General features: G+C 41.5%; 2 protein-coding genes across 3 annotated transcripts in view; one reads left to right on the top strand and one right to left on the bottom strand.

Annotated features, from left to right (window-relative positions):
- Window positions 1-12,772, top strand: part of myo1d (myosin 1D) — a 133,609-nt gene extending 120,837 nt beyond the window's left edge. Inside the window, exon 22 of the mRNA XM_085169613.1 lies at window positions 10,500-12,772. Within this exon, the coding sequence (XP_085025739.1) occupies window positions 10,500-10,656 (157 nt within the window). The 3' untranslated portion in view covers window positions 10,657-12,772. The remainder of the gene's footprint in view (window positions 1-10,499) is intronic.
- Window positions 2,768-27,296, bottom strand: cdk5r1b (cyclin dependent kinase 5, regulatory subunit 1b (p35)). Of its 2 annotated transcripts, none has more exons than XM_085169658.1 (3): window positions 26,919-27,296; window positions 24,529-25,692; window positions 2,768-23,948 (listed from the first exon to the last, which is right to left on the bottom strand). In XM_085169658.1, the coding sequence occupies exons 2-3, from the start codon at window positions 25,431-25,433 to the stop codon at window positions 23,927-23,929; spliced, it is 927 nt and encodes a 308-aa protein (XP_085025784.1). In that variant the 5' UTR covers window positions 25,434-25,692; window positions 26,919-27,296; the 3' UTR covers window positions 2,768-23,926. The 2 variants fall into 2 exon arrangements, with proteins under 2 accessions (XP_085025784.1, XP_085025783.1); XM_085169657.1 differs by having other exon boundaries at window positions 24,529-25,695.
- Between the last annotated feature and the right edge of the window lie 632 nt (window positions 27,297-27,928).

A 27,928-nucleotide genomic window follows, 5' to 3' on the forward strand; every position in this document is an offset into this window, starting at 1 on the left:
ACGTAATTGTCCAATCACACATGTCTCAGACTTCCACAGACTCATTCGCAGGATAATGGCAGCAGTTCTGTGCTGAATCAGAGCAGGAAGAACAACAGATGAAAACTGAGACACGCAGCTGCTGAGCTTTTGATCACTTTTCATCAGAAAACACAGCAGCTGTTAAATTGTTGTTTTTTAAGCTCTTGTATTTGATTTCAGCCCAAACTGGGAAACACATGCTTGTAATTCTCAAATTTTACACTTATGGATCACAAAAAGGCACTTTATTCAGTCACTACAGGGACCCTCGACGGCCCTTGATAGTCAGCATCTCTATTCCCCGACTGCAGCGCTCCAGATCTCGCTTACTGCGCATAAAGAAGCAGAAACACTCGCTTAGAATATTAACAAGAAGAGGCCTTTTTAGCTCGTGTTTACTGTTCATGTATCATCAAACTTCATGCAGCTTCTCCTGGGAGTTTTGGAGTCTAGTTCTCACAATATTGTGAAGTCTAATTTGTCTTATGGGAGTTCAATGCATCAGAACGAGAATAATATACCATCTTACATGTTTGGGAGTGTGATGAACAAAGTGGTTTACGGTGTTATCCAGCGGCAACTTTTCCATAGCTTGTAACATTCCTCTTCTTTGTCTTGTCCAAAGGCCTGGAGCAGGACTGAATCTCAGCCGCTGCATAGATCGCTTTGATGTGAGCCTCACTTGCGCAGCTTCACCTCTGAACTCCACTTCTCCATGCGCACTGAAAACCAGCACATGCACCAGCACTTCCTCCCCACACCAGATTTAATCGATCGCATTTTTCGCTGTCAGTGCATTTTTACCCTGTTTTCAAAATGACCTACTTTGTGATCTTTCCCGCTGTGAGAACAGCTCTTCTCTTTTCGTAGCAGGGAGAATAGATAACAACGGGAAAAGGGAAAGCACGGTGAGGGTGAGGCAAAAAAAAAGACATGAAAGGAGATATGCCTGCTTGGATTTGCTGCATTTTCACAGCTTAGTGAACACTGCAAGCAAAGGCTGTCTTATAGCAAAATCTCATTCTTCACCAACCAGGGCAGTTGCTGCAAATGGTTTTCAGTGTTGCATTTGATCTTGTCTTTGAGGCTTTTCTTTGCTTCTACTACAGTTAATAGGACACTTTTTGCCAGCCCAGAGGTACAATGGGAGACGTAGAGTAAAAATGTGCTGTAGATCCAGATGAAAGGAAATTATCTAACTGGTTCTGACTTGTTAGCTTTGACTTTTAGGAATCTTATATCTGCAATTGGAATATCTTCTTCATTTTTCACTGAACTAAAGTGTCCTGCTGCAAACATTTCAGACCCATCAACACACTTAGCACGCCATCAGAATCGCTTCTTCCCTCTGCATTTCTCTATTATTAATACACCAAGCCTGCAGTTGCAGTTCTACCAAAACTTTTCTACATGGGCTCACTAATGCTAATTATAGAACTGAACTCAAAAGCCTCTCAGGCAGTTTTCACACTTTGAACCAGTCCAGACCTCAGTCACTTTAAACTGGGGCACTTTAAATCACTGTGTGTGGTTTGTTTTTGTTCTAGATGGACATCACTAACCTCTACCTGTAGTATGTATGCATTCCTTATACCTGAAAAAAATGATTTTAAGTCTGATGCGGGTATTTGTAATGATCGTTTGTGCTGCCTCATGGCCCGTGCATCTTTTCATTTCCTCTGCAGCAGTGTGAATATAGCACACGGGGGCACGTGAGACATGCGATGCAGCCATGTGAGACACAAAAACGGTGCGACAGTGAGAGGAAGAGAGATGCTGTATCAGGTCTGCTGTTAAATATAAGCCTATTTAGCAAATAAGGAAGAGGAAATGTAAAGAAAATGAAAAGAAAAGTGGAACAGGATGCAAAAATGCAGATTCTGTGTTCTCTCTACTTTTTAATGTGCCGTTTTTAAATGTGTAAGTCTCAGAGCAGAGATGAGAAGCTTAAATGTGACATGCAAATTTAAAAAAGTAAGCCTGTAATCTGGAGGAAGGCTATGTAGTATGATTGAGAAGGGTAGCACAATTATCAGCGACTAGCTGTCCCTCAAAGTAACTTATACAGGACTAAACACCTTAAAGCTTTATTTTTTCAGTGTATTTATGTTTATTAACAACATCTCAACTTTCCACTGTTAAGCTGAAATGAAACGAATCTCCTCGCATCTCGTGGATATGAAACAAGGGTGATTTATTCACATGATGATGACATGTAAGCACAGCCCCTTGATTAGTCTATGGCTAATGACCCGGTGAAACTAAATGTAATATGTAATGGGCTTTGCTGTTTTTAGAGGTCTTCTAAAACCTGAGTTGTTTTGAAAAATGAAAACAAACTAACATCAAAAACATAAAAACACAAAAGAACATGAAAGCAAAATATGTAAGTATAAAAAAGACATTATAAAAGGTTTTTAAAACTGAGTAATCGATTAAGCTGTTATAAAAGTTCACAATCACACTTGTTTCATTTCTGTAACGTAGAACATTGTAACAGCAACCGATCTGAAGGGTAAATGGCTGACATCATTGTTTAGATGTAAACAAGAAAACACTATAAATCATGTTTTGTTGGTGAAGGCAGGCATTCCTGTAAACTCTCTGTATGGGCACAAAAAATTCACAGTGCCTGCCTGTAGTGCAGTGCGATGACATTTCTTTATCTTTTGTTATCCTTGTGGTAACCATCATTGCTTACTTCCTTGTTTATTCTGATTCACAGCTGTAATATTTTTTGCTGATATGCAGCATCTCAAAAAGCTGAATTTGTAGAAAACAATAAAGTAGCCATACTGAGCAATTAGGTGAGTTTCACATATTATGCTACATACCTTTAACTAATTGCTGTGCCTCATTGTTTTGTGGAAAACTAGTTGTGCATTGCTTAGCATGAAGTGAATAAATAAATAAATAGATAATGAGTGATATCTTTATTAAAACAGTTCTTGTTCAGCTGTACTGTAAACACATATATCAGTAGCTGCTGGAAAGGTACCCGCACATACAAAGGGTGTCAAAACTACAACACAACAAATGCCCAGCCTCACATAAATAATTTAACCATTTTGTATGGAAAAGCATCTCTGGTGTGCAGCACGTCCATCTTTTCAAGAGCGAATTGGCCTCGTTTGTTGTGTGTAGAAATCTTTTTTTACCCAGAAAACACACAAAATCAATAAGGCATGTACACCATACGATTTTATTGTTATTACCGAGTGTATGTTAGTGAATCTCAAGCATTTAAAATTACTGTGTGTAGTAGGCACACTGCTACTTTCACTTTTCTTCACCCAAAGTGGTGAGGTTGTCTAAAGGGAGAAGATGAAACCAGTAAAGGCTGAAACTAAGAAATAAGAGTTATAATAATATGTATACTTTATTAATTCCCGTAGGGAAATTTGTCCTCTGCATTTAACCCTTTCACTCAGTGAAGCAGTGGGCAGCAAACAATCCAGCGCCCGGGGAGCAGTGCTCAGGCGTACCTCAGGGTAGCCGTTCAGTGGATTTGAAACCCAGACCTTCCGATCATGGGGCGACCACTACAGTAGCAGTTTAGTACAGTAGCTTACAGTTATAACGAGTAAGAATGGAAGCTTTTGTCATGAATTTGACACGTTAAGCATTTAAAACTGTGGATGTCATCATTGTGCATTAAATGTTTGTCATACGTTCATCGTCTGCGCTCATGCACGGCCGGTGGCATTTCTAAATTTGTTTGCACAAAGCCGGGAGGAAAATACTGATTAAATATTCGTGTGTATGAAGAGCTTGTGTGATTTGTGTGTAGTTACTGTTAGTGAACGATGCCCTGTGCCTGTACTGTAAAGGGAATGCTTTTAAAGTGTGTAAAGTCATGGCTGTATAGTTGTAGCTTTAACGTGCACAAGACATCCTGAAATCCATCAGTCAAGTTGGCCTGCGGTGCCTGAACTTCATGCTCACTGTCAGGAACAAACGTATGGCATTTGTGCATGCCTTCCCTTCGTGAGGTTCCTCTCTTGAGCTCTGTGATCTCCCAGCTGAAATATTGATGTAAGGAGACTGTTCTTTTTTTTCTTTTTATATATAGAAGGTGGCCTCACTTTTTCAGGACTGTCTGTAAGGAGGAGATCTGCGCTGAGGCTTTGACAGATCTCCAGTGTAGACCCAACTTTTGTTCTCGTGTGTCAGCCTGAGGGAGTTTCGGTTTCTTTAAGTGTGCTTTTTTCTGTTTTTGTTCAGATCTATACCTTTCTCTATCCCTCAGCACACTTTCCCAGCCTGATTCTTTCTCTTTGCTCTTTATTTTTTGTTCTTTTAAAGACGCCTTGTTTCGTACCGCTGCAGAGATTCCTGCACTGCATTATTTTCTCCTTGATAACCTGTTAATTAAGATTAGGACCAGAGTATAGAGAGAGGTTGGAAGCTGAGTTGCGGTTTATCCTTAAAGCAAATATAGCTAAATAGGATATGTCACTCATGATGTCACTGGAAGCTCTTCAACCACATGTTAATATGATTGAGATTATTATCCAGATATTTCTTTTCTTCTCCGATTTTGTAAGAGCTATTCGAGTCATCGTAAAACTCTAAAACCATCGCTGCCTCTGATTAAGCTCCTGCAGTAGTTTGTGTTCTGTGCTCCAACTTTGATCCTGTCCTCAAAGTCTTACATCTTTAGAGCAAGCCTAACTTTGCAAAGTGGCCCTCCCCACTTCCCCACCTGCAGAGCTCATATATTTTTCAGCAGCAGCAAGCTTGGGGGACAGCCAGGTACACTATTAGAGGGATGACTCAGAAGTGGGACTGGATGGCTTAACAGACTGGAGGTAATCCTGCCTTCTCGACCTGAAAATAGTCTTTCCAACATCTCTTCCCCCCTTTTTCATTTTGCAACACTTTTCCTTTCAGATACCATTCTGCACAGGACTTTCTACATATTTTATATTTGTCTTTCCTTTTCATCACACTTAAACTTGTCCTCGACCCTCCACAGTTTTATTTTTACTCCCATTTCATCTAATCACTCATTTCAGTTCACCTTCTCTTTATTTTTCCCTTTCTCCTCCTGTTCTGCATCCTTCTCAGTGAAAGGGAATTACTTTAGGAAGCAAGTGAGGCTGGGCTCACATGGCATGAAGGGCAAAGACGCACAAAGGGAGCGAGGTTGGAGTAAAGGAAAGAATTGATTTTCCAGTCGGAGAGGCCATGCAATGAAGGACCAAGTCTACCCTCGGGGCTCTGGCTCGTTATGGGAAAGGCCAGCCAGTGACCTTAAGACTCAACTGATCACATTTTTCTATTCACAGATAAAGGCTTCTATTGGTTTTTATTGGAGTATTTATTCAGAGGAAAGGTTTGGAGCTGACAGATCAGAAAGGTGTCTGGGATCATTTTGGCTTTGTGAGAGTGTGTTACAGGGTATTATGTGTGTGTATACATGTGGGTACGTTGCTGTTTATGTGAGCCTAACCCTGTTTGCCCTTCACACGGAGCACAGCACAGCATCCCCTCTGGCAATTCAGCAGCGCGGTAGAGATGGGAGAGGTAGAGATGGACGGAGAGAGAGGCATGTCTAAACATACTCACACCAACAGTCCCATTGCCTGGCTGGCAGCCATGACAGATGGGGGAGTTCAGCTCACGGGGGTTGCCATGGAAACCAGCATCAGTGGTAGTCTGAGCTTTTCCACTCTAAGCGGAGATGGAGAGCTGCACACACACTCTGCAGAGGAGTGCAGCGTGGGCAGCAGAAGCCTTTCGCTTGTTGTTTATGACTTCTTCTGCTTGTTGTTGTTGTGCAACAAGTCGGCGTTATCGGTTTACATTTCAGGGACAGAGATGGGAGGCAGTAATTGCGGATAATGAATTTGTTTATGCCACGATCGGTAATTGTGCCACTGAAGAAAGTGTGACAAGACAAGCACTTGACTGAACAGAGAGATGCATATTTATTTAACACACTTTCAGCTTCCTGTCACCAGCCCTCCTGTCTACATTTCCATCTTCCCTTCTACCAGAGAGCAATTATCACTCTCATCTTCTCGTTCCCCTCCTCACATTTGCATCACCTCGGATTTCTCTCTTGCTTTCTGCTAACAGCAACCACACAATTTATGCCGTTTTCTTCTCACTCTTTGATTTCCGTCATCGATCCTGTTTAAGAGCAAACGAGGCAGAGCACCCGCTCACCCAGAAAGGGTCTAACTAGATGTGACAGGCACTAAAAGCCAATCCACTGCTGTGCTCCAACCCAGCACCACCATATGGATCATTCCTTCAACAGCAGAGCTGCATGAATTCTTCTCTGTTATTCATCTTAATTTTCTCAGTGTGTGAGCTGAAACATGCTCGTACATACGTCTCCACTGTGTTGAAGGTTATTAAGATGCACAGCACCGTAATCATACACATTTCTCTCCCACATACACTCGTGTACACCCACATAGCATAATCACGATTTATTTCCATAGCACGTTAGCATCTCATACATATATTCTTGCTTTAAAAACACATTCACACACACACAGATATTAAATTCTGTCATGGCGATCGCCAGGGCTTTATTCAGTTGCTCCCTGTAGCTTCATTTTTTATCGTTAAAGAGTTAGGAACTGAGAAATTTAGCTGCCTACTTATTTCTCCATTTAAAGGAATATTTCTACTGTGTTTTTTTGGGCGGGGGGACTTGCAATATTTGTTTGTCCAACAGCAAAATTATAATCACGAATATAAGTCTGCATCTGCCAGCCTCTTAGCTTAGCTTAGCTAGCTAAGAGCTTAGCTTAGCTGCTTAGCTTAGCTAGCTAAGAGCTTAGCTGAGCTGCTTAGCTTAGCTAGCTAAGAGCTTAGCTGAGCTGCTTAGCTTAGCTAAGCTAAGAGGGGCGATCGTGGCTCAAGAGTTGGGAGTTCGCCTTGTAATCGGAAGGTTGCCGGTTCGAGCCCCGGCTTGGAAAGTCTCGGTCGTTGTGTCCTTGGGCAAGATACTTCACCCGTTGCCTACTGGTGGTGGTCAGAGGGCCCGGTGGCACCAGTGTCCGGCAGCCTCGCCTCTGTCAGTGCGCCCCAGGGTGGCTGTGGCTACAACGTAGCTTGCCATCACCAGTGTGTGAATGTGTGTGTGAATGGGTGGATGACTGGTTGTGTAAAGCGCTTTGGGGTCCTTAGGGACTAGAAAAGCGCTATACAAATACAGGCCATTTACCATTTAGCTTAGCAACACAGTCCTGTCAACTATTAAACTACTGACTATACTCAATATTTAGAAGCAAAGTGAATACATTTAGCTCAAATGAAATTGCAAGTTTTACACTTACATCTAGTTATATTCAGAAATGAATGAGTCATTGCAACATTTTGGCTGCTGTTAGCCTGCCAGCTGCCCAGTACTGCAAACATTTACAACTTGCCAAGCATTTGACCACACGTAATACTAAAGCCTTGTACACTGTGATGACTAGAAATCTTAAAGACTACACTCTGTCAGCATTACATACAGCTTGTAACTAGTGGCTGACACCATAAAATCATCAGAAAAGTGTTTACTTAGTTTTTTATGCACTTTTTTTAGCAAGAGAAGTTGCTTGCTGTTTTCCATTAGAAGGAAACCAGTTTTAATGCATTGTCCATAATAACTTTACTTTTCAGACCCAGAGGCTACATCCATATTTTATATACTACATCGTGTGATTGTTATTGGATGAGAATGAGTGCAGGCAGGCTGCAGCTATCATGTTAAGGTTGTATTTAATTGACATTTCCAGCAAATAGCTTCACATCACGGTCCGCCTACACACCAGTTTTTATTTTTGTTGTTAGAGTGAATAGCTGTCGTCTAAGGGTTCAGGTGACAAAAACAGACATGCTTTGATTGACAGTTACTTTACTCGCCTGGATCATCGGGCACGTTCCAGGACCAAACCAGCACGGTGCCAGTTTGTACTCGTCGAGTATTTGTTTCAAATTGGTACACAAATACTGGCCATTTACTACCTTTAATGATCCATTTGAGCAGCATGTAAACAAAATACTATGTGTGCCCTTTTATATAAATATAGTTCAGATGGTTTTCAGTGGCTGATTCCGAGTAGAAAAGGCTCTGCAAGTTTCTGCAAAAACGTAGTTAACTGCAGCCACTACTACTAGTGCTGCTGTCTATTAATGCTGGCATACTTTATACACCACTAGCAGTCACACTTCTAGGTTTAGACTGATTTGACACGAGATCACATGACACAGACATTAGAGTAGGTCTGTAACGTTTACAGCCACAGTAATTTAAAACGCCTACATGGGTGTGCAGCGTTTCTACTGTACCCGTGTATTTTTGTGCTGTGGCTTTGAACAGTGTTTCTGCTGTCTTGACCATACAGGTCTTTAAAAGATTCAGCTTACAAACTTAGTCTGCATCACATATCCAATGTGAGGTGCGATCGAATCTTTGCTGCAAAAAACACATTTTGGCCGATCTCCCCTCAGAGGTTTCCCTCCTTGTGCAGTTCTGGACTGCTTCCAGCACAGCTGTCACTCCATGGAGGTCCCCTCAACACTTGGATGTGCACTATGTAATTTCACCAAGGATCAGTTTTCATGTTGAGAATCATCACTAGTAATAAGAACTAGTTCATGATAAGTATTCATGCCATGCTTGTCATTCTTCAGCAGGGTTGTGCACCGTGAATTCTTTCCTCGGGGTCAAACACTTATTTGAGTCTTGGGTCATCACTAAACCTGCTCGTCACATTTGACTATCTGCAGCTTCATCCTCGTTCAGCAAATTTAATCCCAGTTGCAGCTTCTGTTTTGACACACTGAATGCACATCACAGAGGCACATGTGCAAGGCGACAGGATGAAGCAATCTAAAAAAAAGCATAATCAGCTAGATTTAATCAGATAATGTTGTTGAATTTTACGGCTGAAGTCATTAAACTTAAAGATCACATTTTGTACACTACTGCCTGCAGAAATGGAAAAGTTAGTGCATGCTTTTTTTTCTTTAGTAGACTGGATTTCTCCTCCTCACTCCAAATTTAAAATCTCCACATGAACCGGCTGACGGGGTTTTTGTTGTCCCTTTCTGACCTTGTAATAAGTCTGTGGTTGCTTGAGTGCACAGTGGGGGATTGTTAGATTTCTCTATATAAGACTTTCTATGTAAAGTGACCCAGAGTGACATCTGTTAGTTGGTGTTACGTGAATAAAATTCCAAAGGATCTCTTTGATCTTCTGCCACAATCCTTTAAGCTGAAAAGTTAAGTTAGCCGCCGCTAATAATTCCCCAAAACTCTTTAATAATCTGACCTCAAGTTTAAGCAACTCGAGGTCTTTCAACTGTGTTTTTAATTTAATACACTTTATAATTTAATAAGATTTTGTATTTCACTTCATACATCTTAATTTAATCTGACTTTTATTTTAAGCTTTACACAGAATTATTATGTTGTAATTTTGTAGACCGTGGGTGATCGTGGCGCAAGAGTTGGGAGTTCGCCTTGTAATCAGAAGGTTGCCGTTCGAGCCCCGGCTCGGACAGTCTCGGTCGTTGTGTCCTTGGGCAAGACTTCACCCACCGCCTACTGGTGTTGGCTAGAAGGGCCGATGGCAGCCTCGCTTCTGTCAGTCTGCCCCAGGGTGGCTGTGGCTACAACTGTAGCTTGCCTCCACCAGTGTGTGAATGGGTGGATGCCTGGATGTGTAAAGTGCTTTGGGGTCCCTAGGCGGGACTAGTAAAAGTGCTATACAAATACAGGCCATTTACCATTTACCGTGGATGTAAAAGCCCAACAATGGACATGAGTTGGAAATTAGCAATAGCTATAGACTGTATGTGCAGCACATCAGTTTCATGCTCCATATGAGGACTATGTTAGATTGCATTGTCCCTTTTTTAAATAAATACGAATTTAAAAATTGTATTTTTATGGTATATTTGGATCACTTCCCTCTGATATTTTTTTCCATCTCACTTAAAAGCAGTTTTTCTGTCTTATATGCTCTGTCATTGTTGTGCACAACAGTACCTGGTCTCATAAAAGTGTGTCTGTGTGTACATATGAGAGTCTGACAGTGTGCATGACTGAGGAGGATTTTGTTTTTATGAAAGGAGAGTTTATTCTGAGCAAGATTTGTGGCTCCAAGATTTATTATCACTGTGCGAGTGTGACTGTGCATATACAGTAAGAGCGTTTACAACGTGTGTGTGTGTGTGTGTGTGTTGGAATGACTGTGGTGTATTTCCAAGATTATGATGCTGTGTTTTTGGAGTAAACATGATTAATGGCTTGTACCTGTGCTCTCCCTCGTACACACATTCTGGTTACTTATTTTATCTCTGTGCATTAAACAGTGAGGCTGCAAATATTTTCTGATTGTAACGACCAGACTAATAATCTGAGGTTATGTTTGCAGATATTTTCATTAAGAACGTCTAATCAGTGTTCAGTAATTTGTCTGAATTCTAACAGGTATTTCTGTCTCTGTATTCTCCTTCCACAGCGAGAAGAGGAAGCTGCAGGTGAACATTGCGAGTCCCATCCAGTGCAGCATGAATGGCAGAAAGTGCACGGTCATCGTTGAGCCCAAGATCAACCAGTCGCAGCCAGACTTCACCAAGAGCCGGTCTGGGTACATCCTGGCTGTTCCTGGCAACTAAAGTGGGCCGAGACAGAAAAAGCAGCTGATTTTGAAGCCGTCTTGAATAATAATGATGATGATTCACTTGTTGTGTTGTTTTGCAGAGCTGCTAATAATGTGACAGAGCAGCTCGGTCCTCAGTTTGGAAAGCAATGCCAAATTTGAATTTTTAGTTGAATTCTAGGCGTTTTGTTTTTTTAAATATGCACTATATGATTATGCACCAAAGAGGTGTTCGTTCTTTTTTTTAGAATCAAAAATTGAAATGATTTGCTTTGTGCAATATTTTTTTTTTATTGTGCATTGATTATTTTGAGTGGAGGTGAGAGGAGATTATGCAGCAACTGTTCTCAGAACCACTGATGTTGCATAAGAGACAAAAAAAATAAAATCCAAAGGCTTTGCAGCAATTCATAATCCCTGCAGCTCCGTGTGTAGGAGCCACATCAAAAGTGAAACCATAAAGAGAAAATTCGCGTATGACTTTGATTCATCTAAATTGCTTTAAAACAGTAGAAACCTGTTTTTGTTTTCTAAATAACTTTAATTATAATTACTTTAGTTGCAGACTTGCCTGCGTAAGCGGTGAGTGGAAGGTTGTCCACTTATAGTTTGTTTTAATAGTTACAATCACATAAAAGGACAGTGAGCGAGAATCAAACAGCACATTTTTTAGTTTTAGTCACAGGGTGTTGAGCTGGATGTGTTGAGCACATCCTGAACTTTGCAGCCAGCACCATGGAAAAAATCTACTAATTTTAATCTTGTAATCTTATAGTTTCTGTGCGATGTCTGCAGTTTTATAATAAACACGCTAACGCTGCTTATGTGAGGTTAGAACGTGCTGTTTGTGAACAGCAGTGCAAATATGTGTACGTGCAGAACTTACACTGCATTTGGTGTAAACAGGGATTCTGTAACTCGTTAACAAAAGTCAAATAAGTGGATGATGACATAAGCGTTACTTTGTTCCCTACAAGTGTTTTCAGTCCATATTTTCTCCAAACGTGAGACTTCGTGTTCTTACTGGCCAGTACTGTATAATCCCATGTGAACTCCAGCTCCTAAATGCACTCTCATTTGCTGTCTTTGTGTCTAGTGAATAGCCTGATGACTTGTAGTGGCCCTTAGTCCTTTGGAATAGGCTTCCACTTGACAAATATCCCCTTCATCAAAGGAGAGTGAGTGTGTGTGAGTGCGATTGAGGGAGTCTGTGTGTGTTGATTAGCTCTTTTCGCTCTTCACTTCTTGGCTCAGAGAGGCTGGCTGGTAGCCACCAAGAAGGAGCGAGGACAGAAGGGTGTGACGTCTTTAGTCAGACTGCTGTCCCCATGACTTTTCGTATATTTTGTGGTCTATTCAGAGACTTCATTTACATCTTATCTCACTAAAAAAAATTAATCACACTTCTCAAAGTGTGAAAAGCCAAATTTTACTAATCTAATCATCAGCGCGTGAAAGTGGCTCTAATGTTCTTACAAGCTGTTGGGTGAGTGTCCATTGTTAGCACATTCCAATATGCTGTTTTTGTGTTTTTTTTAGAATAATTACAACAAACCGTGGCAGCATAAAAATTGCAATATGTGTCTTTATGTGCATTGGATGGTGATATTCAAATTTCGGTGGTTTTCAGCAGTGCACATACAAACAAAACCAGGAAGCTTCCTGCAGAGTAGATCTTGAACTGTAAACACAGATGGCTGTGAAACTACAGTCGATGGAAGCCTGATGCTCATCTTCAGACGGCAACAACGCTCTTTGCTTTTCTTGTGTAAATACAGTTTTGCTACCATGCAACAAATATAAGGATTGTGAGCTTAAAAGTAAAAACTCTTGACTCTGGCAGTTTTAAAATCATTCACACACAACCTCATTTAGTTGGTTTTTCAGGGTCTTTGGATAAAAGTGCATAATTTTGATCAGCAGATGGCATTTCTACTTAAGAAAAAATGCTTGACAACATTTTTATAGCTAGAAAGCTGCATTCAAGAACTTCACAGACGCAGGTATTGAGCTAAATGCAGCACTTAACATACTAATAAAATGAAAGTTAAAATGGGTTCTTTCTGATTTGTCATTTGTCACCAAAAACATCTGCTAATGAAAGTCAGGTTGGTTCTAAAATAGGGAAGGAAGCTGTCGGATGCTTTTGTTGAGTCCAAAGATTATCGGAAACTTTTAGTACTATATAATTATTCTGCCCACAGTCACAGGGCTGCATTGTCTCTGTGCAAAGACACAGGAAAGAATCTGGGTTAAGGAACAACAGCCCAAGGTTAGCAATGTAGTTCCCTCTGTGTCTGCCCTAGTTGAAGAGGCAGGCTTCGTCACAACTCAGAGGAAAACTTGTTAGCAGTCGTTTTAGCCACAGTAGCTGAGCTCTCTGACTGTGTCTGAGTGTTGTATGAACAAGTCATTTATCTAAATTAGCTTGTGAGTGCCTCTCTCCCCCATTTTTACCTCAGAGCTTTTCTGCTGGATGACCTTGTCCTGTTGCTTGATAAGACACAGAGTTGTTTGGGGAAATTGGTGCATTCGTGGTGTGGATTAAGGAAGTGACATTGGCAGCGCTAATAGGTGGTTTTCAGAGGAGCTCAGCAAAGTGTGTGTGTGTGTGTTAGCTATAACACTGCAGCTCTCCATATCCTCCAACATGCAGTAATCTCCCACAGGGCTTGTCCTCTCCTCTCCTCCTCTCTGCGCGGCTATTCACCGCTCATCATTAGGATGGACTCGGTGTCACTTCTCACTTCAGCGCTTCTCTCGTTGCTTTCTTAAGTTAAAGGGGGTTGGTGAACAAAGCCCTGCCCGGGCTCCTCTCCTGTACTTGCTCTGCTTCTTTTCTCCTCTCTCCCTGCCCCCATTCCTCCCTCCTTTTCTGTTTTTGCTTCCTCGGTCAAATCACTTGGCTGCCTGCCCAGCTAGGCTGGCTGTAGCATCCTGCAAGGCGATGAAGATCCTTCAGGTTTATACAATTCTTCAGTCATCCTGGAGTCGAGAGGTGTGGCAATAAAGAGGGAGAGTACACCTGCAACAAGACAAGGCAGGAAATATAAACGATCAGAAACAAAGCTTCTTTAAATACAGAGACAAAGATCTTAATATATATGAAGGAAAGGAGAAGATCTCTTTGTCTTGGAGCCGGTGAAAAGCTTTGTCACATCTTTATAGGAACACTCACCTTACTTGTGATCTCTGACAGGCGTCTTTACCAGCTTTGATTTTACACATTTCCGGATAGTTATTAAATCTGATGTGAATTATAGTCTCTGAATTAAGAGCAGTGGCCAAATCAAACCTTCAGCACCTTCATCTTCACAGCCAGCCTGTCAATATTGGGCCATTTCATTGATTCAAGTTGGAAACCTATCCAGAATAGCTCTGCCTCGTCTTTACTGTCTGTAAATACTGACACCTACTTACTCACCTTGGCTTTGACAGACTTTCATGCCCTCAGCTCCAGATGGAAGCGTTATAGATCCTAAAAAACATATATATAAAACATAACTAACCCTCCAATAGCTTACATTTCATTCACCTGTTTTTTGTTTTGTTTTTTATACCTTGAGGTTATTTAAACATACGTGTTTTGAAACTGATGGAAAATTAGTGCTGCAGGTCTGCAGTGGATCAAGGGTGTTTTGGGCTCCACAGCTCTGCACCGGGAACATGACTGAAAACTATATCTGATGTCATGTAGTGTAGATTTCATTTTCACAATAATCTTCAGTACTTTCATAAAACCTGGGCATTGTAGATTTAGCAAAGGTTGCTGAAGCACACATACAGTCGTTGTGGATGTAACCACTGCATCAGAAATGCATTGGTGCACAGTTAGTGCAATAAATGTTATACAGCACAAAATAGTCTGTGCATTCGTTTTAATGGAGGGACATGTCGCCCGGTAATACAGTGATCTGGATGGCACATGTACACAGTGTGTGGTTGGCTGTGGGGTTTTCATGGGATTTATTAATATGGAAAAATCACAAAATTTATTCTTTAATGATTTTTATTACATTTTTTGATGTGCGAGTCTAATCAAAGATAATTGCTTTTCCTTTATGCTGATTAGTAGTTTTACCATAAGAGTAAAAATCAAAGGCAAGATCAAATATGAATGTTAACGTTTATGGACTTGTGCCATTCTTCACTTTATTGTGGCGTGCAGTGAGGTGTAGTCTCTAGTTTCTGTTATCAAGCCCATCCATGTTAGCCAAAGTGAAACAAATTCCCTTTTCTTTAATGTAATTTATTCTGTCTGTAGCTTTAAGCTAAATCTGTATGTATGCAGCATTCGTTCAGCAAGTGCCTAATTTTATATTAAGTTTGTATTTTGCATATTTGTGTAAGATGTCATTAGTACCATAAATATACTGTAATATATTTATGGTACGTCTAAAGGGAAATGCTGTAATATTCTGTATGAATGCTAGTTATATTTCTTAATGAAAGCAATTTCAATAATTGATTTATTAATAAATTTATTTGCTTCACTAAGTGATTCCCATTGTGCTTTTGTTGCATGTGTGTGCCGTCATGTGCTACAGGCATGCTCAGATAAGAGGTCATTAATCTGTAAATGATGTAAAGGCTAATGTTTTGTTTCCCAGTCGTAGTCTCTAACACATGATGTGGTAATAGCTGGGCAGAGCGCAGTGTTAATCCACCCACTAACAGCTGTTTCTCCGGTTGACGTCGAGACGGCTAAAACCTCTGCAGTTGGCATGACAACACCACTTCCCACCGCCAATGTGTCACCAGCCATCATCAGCTATCTCAGCAGGGGTTTATAATCCACTGGCTGATGGATGACTATCTGCTGCAAAGAGTGGGATGAGTCTACTTTTCTTCAAGGCCAGTGACTAACTGAGGCCGGACTGACTGATCTGTTGGGTAAATGAATGAGCAGAGCTCAAACTAACCCAGAAACGTCTGTCTCGGTGTGGGAGGTTTCCAGTACATGTGGAGTAATGCACGGATTTACATTTCTGGGGTCTGTTCTGCAAAGATAGACTCTGACTATCACTCAGAGGTGTTAAACATACAGCCATACATTAAAAACATAGACTGTGGGGAGCTTCTCCCCACCGCAGGGAAAAGGGGTAACACCACCTGGGTCTGGGTGCAGTTCCCCCCTCCAGGGACAAGGGTACCTAGACCCGGTTCTTAGAGTACGCTTGGGGAGTGTGATTGTGTGTACAGCGTCTCTTTATGTCTGTCTCCACGTTGGTTGAGTGTGGAGTAAGTGCATACAAGAGCATGAGGGTGGGAATGGATGTTTGTATCTGTGTGTGCCTGTATGTCTGTGTCTATATGTCAGGTTGTGTATGTATTTTTTTTTTCTGCTTATTCTGTTGGTTTTTGTTTTTTGCCCTTCTCCCCCGTCCCTCTTCTCAGCTGTTTTTCTTTCCCTCTCTCTTTCTCCCTTTTCTTTCCCCCAGTCAAGTCTGTCCCGTATTCAGCAAGTGAAAATAAAATGAACAATAAAAGGTGAATCAAATAGACCATTACGGCAAAGCTGGGATGGTCAGTTTGGTAAAGTAAATCCGTTGGGCATCTTTCTTCGCCTTTAGACAATAATTCTGATGGCAAAAGAGCCAAACGGGACAGGCAACAAAAAAAATAAAAAAACATAGACTGTATACTAAAAAAGGACCTAGCCACAATAATGTTACCAGTTGGTTTTGGACTTGAACTTTGAAGCCTCAGTGTTGACAATTTGGTCAGTGCCAGGTTTGCTTATTGGAGCCAGACGGTGGAATTAGGAGTTACTTATAGCGAGAAGCATCTATAAACTGTACAGGTGCAAAGCTCAGGTGTAAATACCTTCAAGATGCCTACCAAGCAACTAACTAATAAAATACCAGAATTTTAATTTCTAGAATATGGAGTTATTGGATGTCTTGCCAGCAAAGTAAGTTATATTATTTATAAAATGGTTCTATAAACAGTGACACAGTGGTTAGCACTGGTGTCTCGCAGCAAGAAGGTCCTGGGTTCAAATCTACTGGCTACCTCTTCTCCCTGATTAGCTTTTACCCACAGTCCAAAAACAGGCTCATTAGGCTAATCAATGATTTGTGTTGCCACCCATAAGACTGGCAACAGCTGCGCTAGGCTCCAGAGCACCCATGACCCCGAACTGGATAAGTGGAAGAAGATGGATGGCAGCCTAGCAGACAGCTGTCTGTGTCGGCACACCTGTTCAAAATGGGCACACGCCTAATTCCAGCTATTAAAAATTTCAGGCGGAAGCTTTCCATAAAGGGCAAACCCATTTTTAGTACCAGGCTTCAAACATGCTTTTTAATGCTGCCAAGAGAGCAATTATCAACCACGTGGAACCACCTGTTACAAACGAAATGTATATATTTCCTGACCAGTTGCAAGTTGTTAAGAACTTAATAAGTAAAGGTTTCAAATTGTTAATTGCGCTGAGGTGTTTTTGTTCTTGACAATGACAATTATTGCTGATTATTTTGGGGAGACTTTTAAAAAAACACAAAACATAGCTGACTGAACTTTTCTTTAACAACCTGAGAAAATATTTATGCTTGTGATTGTTGAATAAAAGATTTGCAGTAATGTAAAGCATAAATCACTGAGGCTCAGGATGATCTCAGTGGACTGATGACAGCCTCACTCCACTACATTTCTATTTCTAGGCAAGGTAAGTTTATTTGTCAACAACAAGGTGATTCAAAGTGCTTTACAGAGACATTAGAAACAAAAACAAATAAAAAGCATGATTTAAAATTGATTAAAACAAGCAAACAAACTAACTAACTAATTAACAAACAAACAAACAAAACAGATAAAATCAGAACAGTAGATAAAATCAGTAGTTAAAATGTAAATTTTGAAATTTAACCTTAAAAGTGTGGATTTGGTGCTTTATTTAAATGCAGCTGAGAACAGGTGAGTCTTCAACCTGGATTTAAACAAACTGAGTGTTTCAGCTGATCTGAGGCTTTCTGGGAGTTTGTTCCAGATATATGGAGCATAAAAGCTGAATGCAGCTTCTCCGTGTCTGGTTCTGACTCTGGGAACTGATAAAAGACCGGATCCAGATGACCTGAGGGATCTGGAAGGTTCATACTGGGTCAGGAGGTCACTGATGTATTTTGGTCCTAAACCATTCAGAGCTTTAAAGTCTACTACAGTCTCTAAAAAAGCTTGTAGTTGCTGACTCTATTTCCATCAGCACACAACAGAATATGATACTATTTATCTTTTAACACCACTGGTGAGCTAAGGAAACATGGCTCTTAATAAAGTAGCCTTAATTTGACCGGTCTTGCCCCTAAGCCATCACCGGTAATGTGCAGACCATCTGGTTACACATATTAACACCTACAATCAGAGAGGCTACTCTAATCTGTGAAATCAAATCAGGTCTTTCAAAACCCCACACATCTAGAAAAAAAAGATGTGTGGATGACAAAGTTGCACTCTGTATGTTTACAGCTGTCACCAACAGTTTTATAGCACGTATGTCTCTGTCCCGCATGTGGGGGTTTCAAGGTCATTGCTCAAGAACATTAGATGTGGAGGCTAGGATCAGTTTTGCCAACACAGTAAAAGAGAGCCAAACAGAGCATGAACTGCCAGTTCAGATATAAACGCAGGTGTGGAAATTAAAAGTTATATTTTCCTGTGGCTCAGTAACACTGAACCTAGTGCAGAGGGCAATTCCACTTCCTATTAATATTGTTCTGACAATGGCTGCAATTCACCTAGAGGGCACTCATGAGATAGTCCTCCATGAACTGAACTGAAATACAATATACAGCTTAAACAAACCATCTTCTGTTATGACTTTAAATTTATACAGTAGGCTCCTACTATTGTTTTCTAAGTCTTACAGGAAAGCAGATTTCCTCCCTCTATGGCACGTGTTTTTATAGGTAATGTTAGGAGTGTTGTTAGTGCTGGCATAAAAGTCCACTTTGTCCCATTGGACACAAACTGGCTGCAAATCGAGAAGGTTTACAGCAGAAAATGTTCACGAAATGGTTCTGAATGGGCACGACTGAATAAAGCTGAACTAAATTATGATTGATCTATGATCCGAGACAAAAAGGGAAGACAGTGAAGACAATTTTGCTGTAAGACACTAGCATTGAGCTCATTCATATTGACTGATCACTTTCAGGATCATTGATAGTACAAGACTCCATTAGCAGTGATAGCACAGAGTCTAACTATATGTTAGAAGAGTAGTCAAACCACAACAGAAGCACATGTGTGTATAAGAAGCAGCTGGTTGTGGTGGGTAAAAGTACGGTGGCCCTGAGAGGCCAAACGGACTGCAACTTCAGAAAAAAGTGACTGCCAAAGTTATAACAGTTAAGTAGACGGTGTATGTGTTTTACAGAAATTGTGCTGCGATTGTAAGACATATGTACACTAAGCCTTTAGGTGTACCCAATAAAATGGCTCAGCACAGTTATCCTTAATTAAGTGGCCAGCTATCTTAAATTTCACAACAATAAGGCATCATGGCAAGATCTAATAAATGACTGGGGGTTTTATTTTGAAAAAACAAACAAACAGAATCCTGAGAATTTAATGAATCCTGTTTCCCCAGAGCCTTTATTCTGAAAATCAGACATGGCTGTGCTCAACAGAATAGCTTCTTGTGTAAAAACGAGGGTTTTAAAGTATATTGGTCTTCAGTTAGGAAACTGAGGATGATGGAGCTTAGATAAATGACTCAATAATAGACAGTGTTGGGAAGGTTACTTTTAAAATGTATTCCATTACAGAATACAGAATACATGCCCCAAAATGTATTCTGTAACGTATTCTGTTACGTTACTCAATGAGAGTAACGTATTCTGAATACTTTGGATTACTTAATATATTATCATGCTGTTTACAACTACATGAATGTACTATTGCTGTGATTTATTACTGTTACTGAAGGTCCGTGGCTCCGAACCGTCGGGCTCATAGCCGAAAACTAGCTTTACTTTGTTGTCTAGGTCAACTTTGCTAGCGAGAGACAAAGAGAGGCGTTGAAAGGCTGCTCCAACGGAACTTATTGTTTTTGGAGGAAAACACGAACACGGTGTACAGTCGAGTCTTAATAGCTTACTTACAACTGGGCTCGTCAGGCTCTCTTCTTGGCTGCAGTGGTTATTATTATATTTACATGCTTCCAGCTCCCGTTTTTGCTCGATGACAGCTCGTACTTTTCCTTTTTCTCCCTCCCTCACTCACAGACGCTGCCTATGATGCTACATTCTTTAGAGCTATACCGGTAGCATTCTGCCTATTAGCTTAGCACAACAACAACAAAAAGGCCTCTCTCACCCAGGAAACACGCAGAGAGAGAGCGTCACCCTGTAACCATGGCAACCGCAATGCTGCCGCCTGGAACAACAGAACGTAGCTGTCAAACAAAACCCAAACAGGCCTGACCCGCGACAATATGAAACGGGGAAGTACCGCAGTGTAATCCATTTATTTCAACAAAGTAACTATATTCTAAATACCACCTTTTTAAACGGTAACTGTAACGGAATACAGTTACTCATATTTTGTATTTTAAATACGTAACGGCGGTACATGTATTTTTGGTGTTTCCATACTTTACATCCACACTCACAAACAGTCGGTGACTGTGACAGAAGGATAAAAAATTTAAGATGGGTTGAAGTTGTCTGCAGGACAAACATTCGACTGAGAAAGAGACAAGTCTTTGCTTCCACCAATCAGAAGAACGGACGGTTAAAGAAACAGAGAAAGGAGATTTAAATTAAACAATGTAAAGATTATATTCAAGTCAGTGAGCTTGTCAGTGTGAGTACCTGTGTAAGCGCCCCAGCAGTTAGTTATTCTTGTCATGTTGTTGTGTGTGCACAGAGACATCTGGGTAACATTTCACTCCAAAGAAAGTTAAAATTCATGAACCACAAGTCTCATTAAAATGATTTAAAAAAGAAAAAAGAAAAGAAACATAAACCTGAAAAAAGTTGCTCTAAAGATCAGCAGTTGGGTGAATTTACCAGAAGAGGTTATTTCAGCTTTATTGCACCCTGTCACTCAAATGCCTCCACATTAAAACGTCTAGATCTGTTGGTTTTGAGGAATTGTTGCTAGAGTGAGAATTGTGGGCTCGCCATCATGTTGAAGAAAAACTTCTCTGCTCCTCCAACTCTGACAGTTCATAAGCCCAATCTAGCCTTCTCATTCACCCGAATGCCCCCAATCTAGGAATCATCGATCCATCCATCTGTTTTCTTCCACTCATTTAATTCAGCTCTTATACCAGTTGAGGCAACCCCGGACAAATCACAGATCTATCACAGGATCTAGAAAGTAAACTGTATCTAATTGCTTAACAATTTGAAAATTGATAAAGATAAAAAATACAAATAAATATAGCCCTGCAACATTTCTGGGCTGCAGCTGCATCGTGCTCAACTGACTTCGTACTTTTGAAATCTTGGAAGCATCACTTATTGATGTGGAAGTCCTGAGTATTTACCATAATTCTCCTCAAGGCTGGGAGACTTATTGATAACAGCTCTGGGCACTTACTTGGTAGTTATTTTGATGCATTGTTTAAATAAATTTTCAAATAAATGAACCATCTTTGCTGTTGCAGAATTCTTTCATAGACTGCAAGCCAGGCACGTACCGTACTGTGTCACCACCCATGAGCTAGCTGTCAAGCTACAGCGAAGCTATCGTTTTAGACCAGATTAGATTTTGAGCTGCTTCCACGGATAAATCCACACAAATCTAATAAAGCTCTTTCTCTAAGAAAAAAGGTGCTAATATCAGATTTCACACACATTAATCCACCGCCGGAGGCACAAAAAGACAAACGACGGCCTTGAACGATCAGTGCATTTTATTTTTTTCCATCACAGTACAAAAATAAATTAAAATAAGCAGAAACAAACTAAAAAAAAAAAAGTTTCAATTACAGCAACAGCTTTTTTGTCTTTGTCAGAAAAAAAAAGATTGTTTTTTTTTTACTGAATAGCATCAACGCCCCTCCCTTAGCCCATCATGGGAAAAACCGAGTCCAAGTATCAGTGTGGCTGGAGAAAAACAACATGTCACACATTCTTCTGTACAGTTAAAACGCTGTCATTCACACACACGAGCGCACACGCACACCTTTTTTCATTCGCTCACGCGTGCAGCCTTCGACTTTTTTGATTTTAATCACCTTTTTTTTATCTACAAAGTACGCAACGAGATACAGAAAAGAACTTGACAGAAATCGTTAACTATCACTTGAGGGTTTTTTTTCATATTTTATAAGCTTTTGAAAGTATTTTTTCCAAACAACTACTTAATGATGCAAGTGAAAAAACATGGCACGTTTCAAGTGGGCATGTGGACAGAGAGAGAAAGAGGAAAAGATTCGGGAGGGGTGTCTGTTTTGAGGCCCTGTATCCCAAATGCCCTGCTTTTTTCCGCTAGAGCAGAAGCCCGTCCAAAGTGCGTGTCCCTCTGTTGTGCCAGAGCAAATCCCTCTAAATGAACTGTCTTCTCAGCCAGCGTGTGACTCCACATCCACAGCAGAAAAAGCCACAGGTCGTGACTGCCTGAGCTCCTCATTTTCTCTGATTCGCACAAACACAGCGGTGATGAGAGAAATAGAGAGGATGGTGGAGGAGGGGCAGATCTTTCTGATCAGAGCTTTCTGTTGGGACTGCCAGCTTTTTAGACAGATTTTCAGAATACTGCAAGCACACAATTTCTTTTAAGACACCAATTATGAAGCTTATATAACCAAATACTGTAGCTCATGTAGTAATTGAAGTCATTAGGTTAAAGAATGATGAATACCTCAAGTATCCTGCATGCTTTCTGTTTCGTTATTCCATGTCTTTGTAACTTCTGATTAAAACTGTGATTAGTCTTCTGCAGCTTGCCTCATCTCTCTCATCAGAGGCCATGCCGATGGATTATCCTAAAGGGTGAGCTGTGCTTTTCTGCAGTCGAGATGCAGGAGTCACTGCGGTTTAATTGATTTATTCCACCGTAAAAATGGTTTGTGCTTTCTGTTACTGATATGTGGGGGACAGCAGGTTGGGATAGCTCCCGATTCAAGTCAGTCTCTCAGGACAAAAGATATTCTCGGGGTGATTCTCATAACTAACAGCTCAGCGTGAGTCAAGGTGTCCTTCGGGATGCCACCTTGGTGATGGTCAGATTTAAGCATGGTTTTTGATCTAACGGCTTTTCTTTTTAAATTAGATATCCACTGATAAATCCCTGCAGCATTCATTAGCATAAACCAGATCAATCTTCATTCCCACCAAAGATAAGCACACCGGCTTTAACCACCAAGCCCCCTTCACCTTTTCTTCGCGTCCTTCCCTTAAAGTCTCTCATCGCAGTCTCTCATTTACATTAAATGTGCCTAAATAATACATAAGTGGCAATAAATTAGGTTTCCTTATATTAGTGTGGGATGAAAATCCACCCTTCATTCAACAGCTGGTCAACCAGCAAAGAATTTTCTCAGACGTGTGGGATTTTCATCAAAGATATGGCACTGTTTTAACATTTTCTATGCTGAATCAGAAGCACAAAAACTCAAACATCATTCCAAAACGGTTGCAACACAACCTATAACGACGAAAAGTACAAAAAAGAATTTCCCTGGTAAACAAATAGCCTATTTTAGCAAGCATAGCTAAATAAACTAGTGTCACTTTGTTCACAGCATTCTCTAATGCAGATGCAGTTGGTTTACAAATCAAGTAAAAAGAAGAACTGCTCCTGCCCTCCTGGAGACTCTGTAAAATTGCATGGCACACATGCAAAAACGTTACATTTTTCTAAGTAAAAAAAGAAAAAAGGAGGAAAAAAAATCAAAGAAAACTTGTTCCAGAAAAGCAATAAATAAGCCTCCACAGGTGCAAGCCTCGGAGTAAAACATCCATTAACTTGTTTTATTTTTTTCTCGATGAAAATAAAGTAGGTCTTTCTGAACACACACAACATGACCACTTGTGACTGGCCACACGTCCACTGGCTGTTGTCTTTTCTTTTTTCTTTTCTTTTTTTTTTTTTATCAAAAGTTCCACAATGCAGTGCTTATTGTTCATCAGGTCGCTGCAGAGCCGTAAACAGAAACCCACGAAAATATGGATCCAGCACTGATGGCCCCCGCTGTCCTTTCCTTAGATGGCCAGATATGCATACAAAAACGTCCAGTCGTATCTGTTTTAATGGAGAGGACGTGGGTGTTGGCATTCCAGAGAGGCAGGGTTTGCAGCCGGGGGTGCCTGCTCATCCGTGAAGAAAGCCAGTCAGGCGATGGCCCTCACCCTCCTGCAGTAAGTAGGCAGTGCACATCACATCGTCAAACAGTCAGAAGGTCACTGCTGCAGCCTCAGTCCTGTCCACATTCATTGCTGTAGATGTAAGCTTCCTTTTCAAAACAACTTTTTTCCTTTTTTTTTTATTAAGATTTTCAGTATTTTATATAGATATAACATATCTGCATGTTAGCAAAGGATTTACCCAAGTCTGGCATTTCTTTGTTTACATATAACTGTCAAAAAAAGAAGAACAAGCTTTCATTCTTGGGTGTATTCATAATCCATCCTTTGCTGGTTTGGAAATAGTTTTTTTTTAAAACCCTAAGCCCCATTTTTTGGTGACCTTTGTGACCTCAAACACACACATATGAGATAAACACGACCCCTATCAATCCCCCGATCCCCCTCCTTCCATCAATCAGTCCTGCTAGATGCAAAGTTGGTGTGAATGCCAAACTGAATCAGTCTAGTTTCTCAGCAGTTTGGACGATTATAAATAAAAAGCATCACAAATATTCTAAATCCCAGACTGGAGGTTGCCCCCACCTCCCCACACCTCTTCGCTCCCCCACCCCCAAGCATCCCCTCACCGGTCCAGGCCGATGAGCAGGCGGCTCCTCTCCTCCTCCTTCTGGCTCTCGTTCTTCAGGTCGGCGAACACTTGAGTGAAGTAGTGCGGGTCAGAGTTGATCTGCAGCATCTTGGCGCTCATCAGGTTGATAATGGACAGGCAGCGGTCCCAGAAGGTCTCCTTGGAGCTCTCGACCAAGAAGGGCTTGAGCGGGTAAGAGATTTCATTGCCCATGTAGGAGTAAGACAGGTAGAGGCAGGTGAGCAGCACGGCTTGCAGCTCGTGCTCCGTGGCCACTTCAGAGGAGACCACATCGCGGCACAGCATGTAGACAAAGACCACATTGGCGGGGGTGATGAATCCCTGGTCCTGCCAACCCTGGAGCAGCAGGGAGCGGTCAACACTGCGCAGCCACAGCACTGGGTCAGTGGGTGACAGGTGCTTCAGCCGGTAACAACGTCGGCACAGAAAGTCCCCAAGGCAGCGCAGCAGCTCACTGGTGGAGGCCTGGACGATCACTCTCTTAGGGGTGCCGGGGGCCACATTGGAGTTTGTCAGGGGGGCCTTCTTGACAGACGATGTCGTTGTGTTGGAGTTCTTGGTGAGAGCTGGTGTGCTCTGATCCTGGGTGAAGGTGGACAGGTTGGCGCATGACTGCGACTTCTTCAGGTTCTCGTTGTTCAGGTGGGTAACATTGTTCTGGTAGGTGCCGTTGGGCTGCACCTTCTTGGAGCCTTTCTTCTTCGCTGACACCGCTACGATCCGCTTCCAGGGGAGCACGTTGATGAGCGAGTGGCGCTTCAGGTTCTTGTCTTTGGCGTTCTTGCTGTTCTGGACAGCTGTGTAGTGGCCCACGGTGGCTGGTCCATCTTCAAACAGAGCCGACTTTCTGTAGCTAGGTGACAAAGATAGCACGGTTCCCATGGTGACTGCAGGGAGGCTTCCAGGGGCTTTAGCCGCACTGGTTCAGAAGAGGTTTGGAAGGGGTGGGGTGGGGGGTGGGGGGGATCCTGAGGGTCTCAAAGCCTGGATGTTTCTGGGAGCTGAGAGTCCCAGGCTACAGGCTGCTGCTGGGCATCTAAAGCGCTGGAGGGGATTGTCCTGTAACGAGCTCTCTGAGGGGATTAGAACCACCTTGACTGTTCTATTTCAGCTCCCTGTCAGCGTCTCAGGATGGCCACTGCTGCTGGAAGCAGAAAAGATCAATAATCAGAAACATAATTAGTAAAAGATCGCCCCCGTTTAGATTATCAGTGATTTTTTCTTTTCATAGAAGCAAACATTTTTCTTTTTCATCAGATAACAGAACCATCATTCACCTTACATCAGATCATATCTGTGTACAATGTTTTCATGCACTCTTGTGTGAGTGCTTTATCCGGCAATCAGGCTTATTAGCAGTATTGATCCCACTCAGTAAGTGGTGGAATGGATCAGCCTATAGCTTAGGCTCATTAATAAAACGATATAGACCCCCGCTGCTGCAAATGATCAGCACAATAATCACCTTATAAACGCTTGAGTGTGAAAACGGCGCTTTAGCTGATTTTTATGTGCAGTAGATTATAGAGCATGTAGAGTAATGCACGTGTGATTCAAATAGAATCATGTGTCGTAAATATTTTATAAGTGCTATATTTTACGGTCAGTGGCGACGAGTAAGAGTGAAGCACGCGCCGCCCTTCTCGCTAAAATGGAAGACCGGAACGTAAACACCGTAATAACAGGTGAAGGTCGCGTTTGATCAGCGTAAAAAAGCAAAAAACAAACAAACCCCAATGTCACGACAGTGATGTCCGTTAGAATTAGACGAACAAAGACGTAAAGGGATGTTCGCATTTTTTATTTGGACGTTGCTCACTGCAGCACCTTTGAACACGAGAGGCAGTCGGTGGATCGACCTCGCTCTCTTGCGCAGGATGCGAGTTGTTCGATCCATCATTCCAGCGCCCCTGTTATCAGCTATCATCAGCCTCGTGGCTCAGTTATTTGTTGCGAGAGAGATACCGAAGCATCAGGCGAATGTGCCTGCGCTGGATTGAAATGAAAGGATTTATCGGCCTGTTCGCCGTGTGCATCGGTTGCTCTCCGTGGTGCTGAAACTGAGCGTCTGCGTCGAAACGAGAACGCTGGTTGTGATAGGCGGTGGCTTTAAAAATGAATCAAATCCTCATCTTTTAAACCTCCCCCGTCCCCGAAAGTGTAACAATGCGTCGATGCATTGTCTGTCTTCACCTTCACAACCCTTTACTTTACATTTATAATCATATTGTCTTAATTGGATACCGCTGCGCATTGTTTACACATAAAATGAATCCACGAAAAGTTAAAAAAAAAAAGCCTGGCTTTCAAAATAAAAACAAAAACAAAAAAACAGAAAACAGCCCCCCAGATTCGAAGCAAACTTACCAAATCTCCAGCTCGGTGTGGAAATAACTGCGATATCGAGGTGATGCTCCGCGTATCGAGTCTCTTCTTCCCTATGAGGCGTGATAAAAACACGAAACCATCTCGCAGGATATGAATGCAACAAAGAACGTAATCCGAGCTGAGTTTAAAAATATATATTTGTGTATCAAGCAGCGCATCAACACGCGCCTGCTGTCGGCGGTGCGCAGACGACGGCAGGCAGTTGTGGAATGGATGCTTGGATGAAGATGTGCTTGCTCCTGGTCCTCTTGGCCGTGAGATGCGGATGCTGCGAGGGCTGATGTTGTGTTGTGTCACTGACTGTGTGAGGATGGTTGACGCAAAGGCGGTGGTGGGGCGCCGCTATGCGCTCTGTGCGCGGTGTTGTTTCTGCTGGGAAACCACTCCGCCTTTAGCCACACACACACACACACACACACACACACACACACACGCAGGTGCTGAAAATGAACCCGATGAACTCTTATCATGTTTTTCTCGTGGCACCCTATAGCTCCTGCATAACCAAAGCAACAGCACTCATCTGGAAGTACCTCTCCGCCTATAATGTGAGCATAGCCCCGGGTTTGCAAGCCTGTTGGGAATATAGGTCCATTGTACAGCCTAATTGGCAGATTTTATTCTCCATACCGTGTTGTATATTTCAGAGGGCTATTTTTACAGTAACTTGCAGTAAAAACCCAACTGTATTATTACAAATATTTATATTGAAATAATTTATTCTTATTTATTTATTTTTAGATAAAGATCGGGATAAAATATTTAATTTGCCATTTGTACATATGCACTTGATCTGCATAGCCAATCTTCTGTAAAGCCTATAGCGTCAGAGTCAAATAAATACAAAGATATATTTAAGTATATAACAAAGTGCAAACCGAGGTAAAGTAGTGTTTCTTTTTTAAATACATAAAGATGAGAAATAAATAAAGTGTTAAGTAATTGTGTAGATTTTATACTTTTATGCATTATTTAACCTTTATTTAACC

The sequence above is a fragment of the Neolamprologus multifasciatus genome, chromosome 8, assembly GCF_963576455.1.
Source record: "Neolamprologus multifasciatus chromosome 8, fNeoMul1.2, whole genome shotgun sequence".
Taxonomy (NCBI): domain Eukaryota; kingdom Metazoa; phylum Chordata; class Actinopteri; order Cichliformes; family Cichlidae; genus Neolamprologus; species Neolamprologus multifasciatus.

Bases quoted from the DNA above. Each gene is read 5' to 3' on its own strand.
- cdk5r1b (XM_085169658.1), bottom strand. From the start codon at position 25,433: ATGGGAACCGTGCTATCTTTGTCACCTAGCTACAGAAAGTCGGCTCTG. The intron at 23,949-24,528 runs GTGAGGGGATGC...TACTTACTGCAG, and splicing joins CTGCTCATCGGCCTGGACCG to GAGGGTGAGGGCCATCGCCT.